Raw genomic sequence first — 3,704 nt, 5'->3', positions numbered from 1 at the left:
AATAAGATGCACAACGTATTGACTTTTTTTATATTTTTTGATGTTATTTTAATGAGTTATTGTCTTTATATTTTTTGTAAATTTTACAACTTATATTTAGCTAATTTCTTAAATATCTTCTTAAAGTGCAGTAATCCATTCTTAGTAAATTTGTATATACAATATAGGCTATTTTTGTATTTTAATGTATTTTTTGATGTTATTTTAATGTTTTATTGTTTTTTTTTGTTATACCTTAATAAATAAATAAAAAAATAAAATAATACTGGTATTTATGTAAAAAAATATTCTGTTTGATGAGATTGTCGCAGTATTCAACAGATACAGAATTATAGCATATTGTTTCAGGGACCACGATGGAAATACTGTAAAGTCGGCCGATTGCCTACTTTATTGTTTTTTATCCCAGAATATTTGCATTGTATTGTTGTTGTGGCTGTCTGAATTCTGAATAAATAAAAAAAAACAATAAAGAAAAACAATATTGTTGTTTTTTGTTTTTTTTTTTACAGCTTATTGAATTGTTAGACTGGTACACTATGGAATACAAAGATGCAATGATGGCCAATCCTCCTATGTGGTTCAAATCTTTTGTGTTTTCAGAAATATTTCTGCAGCTACCATTTTTCTTTTTGGGTACCTATGCATTTTACAAAGGTATTAGCATAGGCCTACTTCTTCACCATCTGTAAATCTTCACTTTCACACTTCCACATCATAAATCTAAAGCCCTGTCCAGACTATCAAATTTTATTTGACAATGTGACATGCTTAAATATGGTCATGATGACATTACATTATAGCGAATGCCACTTCGAGAATTTGTTCGAGCGGATGCTAGTTCATGTGGGAAAAAGATCCACTTGTGCGAACAACAGCCTGTGCGAGTTATGTACGAATTACTTTAAAAATTTACTATTTTGAGCTAACAACTTGCATATGACCGAGGCTCAAGCTTTGCCTGGGAGCCAGGCAATGGTGTGTGCAGGGGGTGCATGCCCCTCCAAAAACTATTTGCACACCCCCAGTCGCACCCTCCCCCCCCTAAAAATCAACTTATTTTGCGAGTTGGCACCCTTCAACTGCTGTCTCTTATACACATCTAGATGTGTATAATCAGCACCCCCATTTCAAGACTTCTAGATACGCCACTGGAGCCAGGGGATAAGCCCCGGCGGGTTCTGGGAAAAGCCTATAGCCTTATATATAGAACAGGGATGGTGCCAGGGGGGGCCGGGGCCCCCGTCATGAAGAGCTGCCTCCCCACTCCACTCTACTGGATCCGCCCCTGTGTAACACTACTACTACACCAATGACTTGTGCACCTTCTGACACCTAGATACGTAAAAATAATTTAAATTTCTATGGTGAATAACAATACAGTTACTCCCATATAATATAATATAGGCCTAAATCGTAAATCTACAAATACAGTTACAAAAAACTATATAATTCAATTACAAATATAATCTGCTTTTTTTAAATATAAAACCCCAACTGGTGACAAAAACCGTGAATTCACCTGAAACGTGCGAAATTCTATAGTTTTAAAATATAAGTGCTTGCTAGCGGCCATCTGGTAGTCAGATTTGCCAAGACTGTAATTCAAACATGGAATATTTATCAAAAAGTACCAAAAACATTTCAAAACTCTAGTGCACAGAGCATTTTTTTGCATTTAAAACAAACAATACAAGAATAGGGCGACGATAAATTCGCCCTTGTTATAGTTCGCACTAAATGCATCCGCTCGAACTGGCATCCGCTTGAACTGACATTCGCTCGAAATTGACTGGCATTCCATCATAACCATAGGCACATTATGACTACTGTATGTATGGGCAGACAACAGTTTTTTGTCAAAGAAAATTTGATAGTGTGGACAAATCTTTAAGACCTGTATCAAATTTTATTTAACAAACACATGCGACATGCCTGAATATGGTCATGATGACATCACATCATAACCATATATGGGCGTATCATGACTATATATGGGCATAGTTCTTACTTGTTGCTTGTGTAGCACTTTCCCTTTCAGTTACGAAGCGCTGTAAGTTTTTCCCTGGTCGTTGGGTCCACATACTTTAGTGTTGCTGCCATATTGGCGCAGTAGCAGGCAACCCCACCAGGTACCCATTTATACTCCTGGGTGGAGAGAAGTGCAATGCAAATAATGTGCCTTGCTTCTAATGGACACAAGCGAAATGCACAGCGAGGGATTGAAACCCCGACCTCAAGGTTGGGAAACCAAAATCTTTTCCATTGCGCCAAACTACTCACAACATTTTTTTGCTTGTCAAAGAAAATTTGATTATCTGGACAAAGCCTAATAATTTTATATTAAATATAAAATTGAATTTCATACAAAAAGTATTGCCAATTAACAGATATTTGCATATATTAATTTAGGCCAAAAAAGAATTTATGTGCAAATAGAAGTTAAATTTTATTTTTTCAATGCTTATTGTTGATTTTTTTTGGTGAAGGGGCATGTACCATAAGCCCATTTTTAAGTTTTCATTGGGTCAGACATCAAATTTTTTGTGGTATACCAAATTTCTAATACTGATTGTTGAGTGTCCTCGCCAATTATAGTATCGAACACATAAATAGTACTTTGCCTGTACAGTATCCTATTGCATAGACCCTCAAACTAATTTTTAATCAACTGCAGGTTAGTATTTAATGATAAAATTGTATAGTATTTGTATTTCAATGCAATATGAATACTCAGTGGTCGTTTACAATTATCAACATTTTGACAAGTGTACAGATTGTACTCTTTTTCGATACCCCCTCCCACCCCTCAGAAACCCTACATAAAGCCCTACATAAAAAACGTTGCTTTTTGAAAAAACATTCTCCATTTTTTGGTGAAGTCAACTAAAGTACTGACGGTACTTGGTTACATAAAAATGGCTATTATATCCATGCTTGCATTATAATTGGTCATGAAAATCTATTTTAAAAATAAAATATTGCATGTTATTTTAAAACAACATTTTCATGCATTATGTAAACGTTCCCCCTTCTGCTAACATACTGTTTGTACACATGTTAATAAACTAAAACTAATTTTCACCATTGCTATATTTTTTATTTTGTTCATTAGCCCTTCTCATAGCGTTTCCACTATTGAGAAGCGACTGGTCTAAAATACGCATATTTTTATTTTCATATTATTTCAGGTGGGTGTGGCTGGATCCGCATTCCTGCATTAGTCTACGCCTCGCACGTTGCCACAACACTTATTGCAATATTGGGGCATATTCTATTCCATGATTTCAGCGATTCCAAGTATCCTGGTCCAGAAACGTCGGATGAACGTCTAATGCTAGCCTCATTTTATCTGCCTTACTTTGTTGTACCTGTACTCATCATTTTAACAATGCTCTTCCATCCAGACTATACAACTAACAAAAAACAGAAAGCACACTGAAGATTCAAGACAACTCGAGCCCATGGCAAGGGTTCCATAAGGTTGGGGAAGGGGGGAGTCCTAAGAGATTTGTGGGAACAAGGCAATTCAACAGAAGGACGCACATCTCGGGACATCAAAGGTTATAACTCTGGCATCGACATTCTAGGCGCACATGCTTTCCTACACGCTGAACGTCACAAAACCATAGCAACCAGACCATAAACCGTCAGCGTATGTGACGAATTACTCACGCGCGTGTTAGTTGCTCTTATACACATCT

The 3,704-nt window shown here is 36.2% G+C and overlaps 1 protein-coding gene across 1 annotated transcript; it reads left to right on the top strand.

Annotated features, from left to right (window-relative positions):
* Positions 1-276: 276 nt before the first annotated feature.
* LOC117117500 (sigma intracellular receptor 2-like) lies at positions 277-3,445 on the top strand. The gene is made up of 2 exons (XM_033261806.1): positions 277-657; positions 3,192-3,445. The coding sequence occupies exons 1-2, from the start codon at positions 540-542 to the stop codon at positions 3,440-3,442; spliced, it is 369 nt and encodes a 122-aa protein (XP_033117697.1). The 5' UTR covers positions 277-539; the 3' UTR covers positions 3,443-3,445.
* The last annotated feature ends 259 nt before the right edge of the window (positions 3,446-3,704 follow it).

Source organism: Anneissia japonica, unplaced genomic scaffold (genome assembly GCF_011630105.1).
Source record: "Anneissia japonica isolate Jap-2015-1 unplaced genomic scaffold, ASM1163010v1 scaffold288303_len28160_cov184, whole genome shotgun sequence".
In the NCBI taxonomy this organism is placed as follows: Eukaryota; Metazoa; Echinodermata; class Crinoidea; order Comatulida; family Comatulidae; genus Anneissia; species Anneissia japonica.
Note: the sequence above shows the minus strand (reverse complement) of the source record. Positions and strands in the feature narration are given on the sequence as shown.

What these genes read in the sequence shown, in the direction of transcription:
- LOC117117500 (XM_033261806.1), top strand. Translation starts at nt 540, where the DNA reads ATGGAATACAAAGATGCAATGATGGCCAATCCTCCTATGTGGTTCAAA. An exon ending in TACCTATGCATTTTACAAAG is followed by an intron (nt 658 to 3,191) that starts GTATTAGCATAG and finishes ATATTATTTCAG; the next exon opens with GTGGGTGTGGCTGGATCCGC.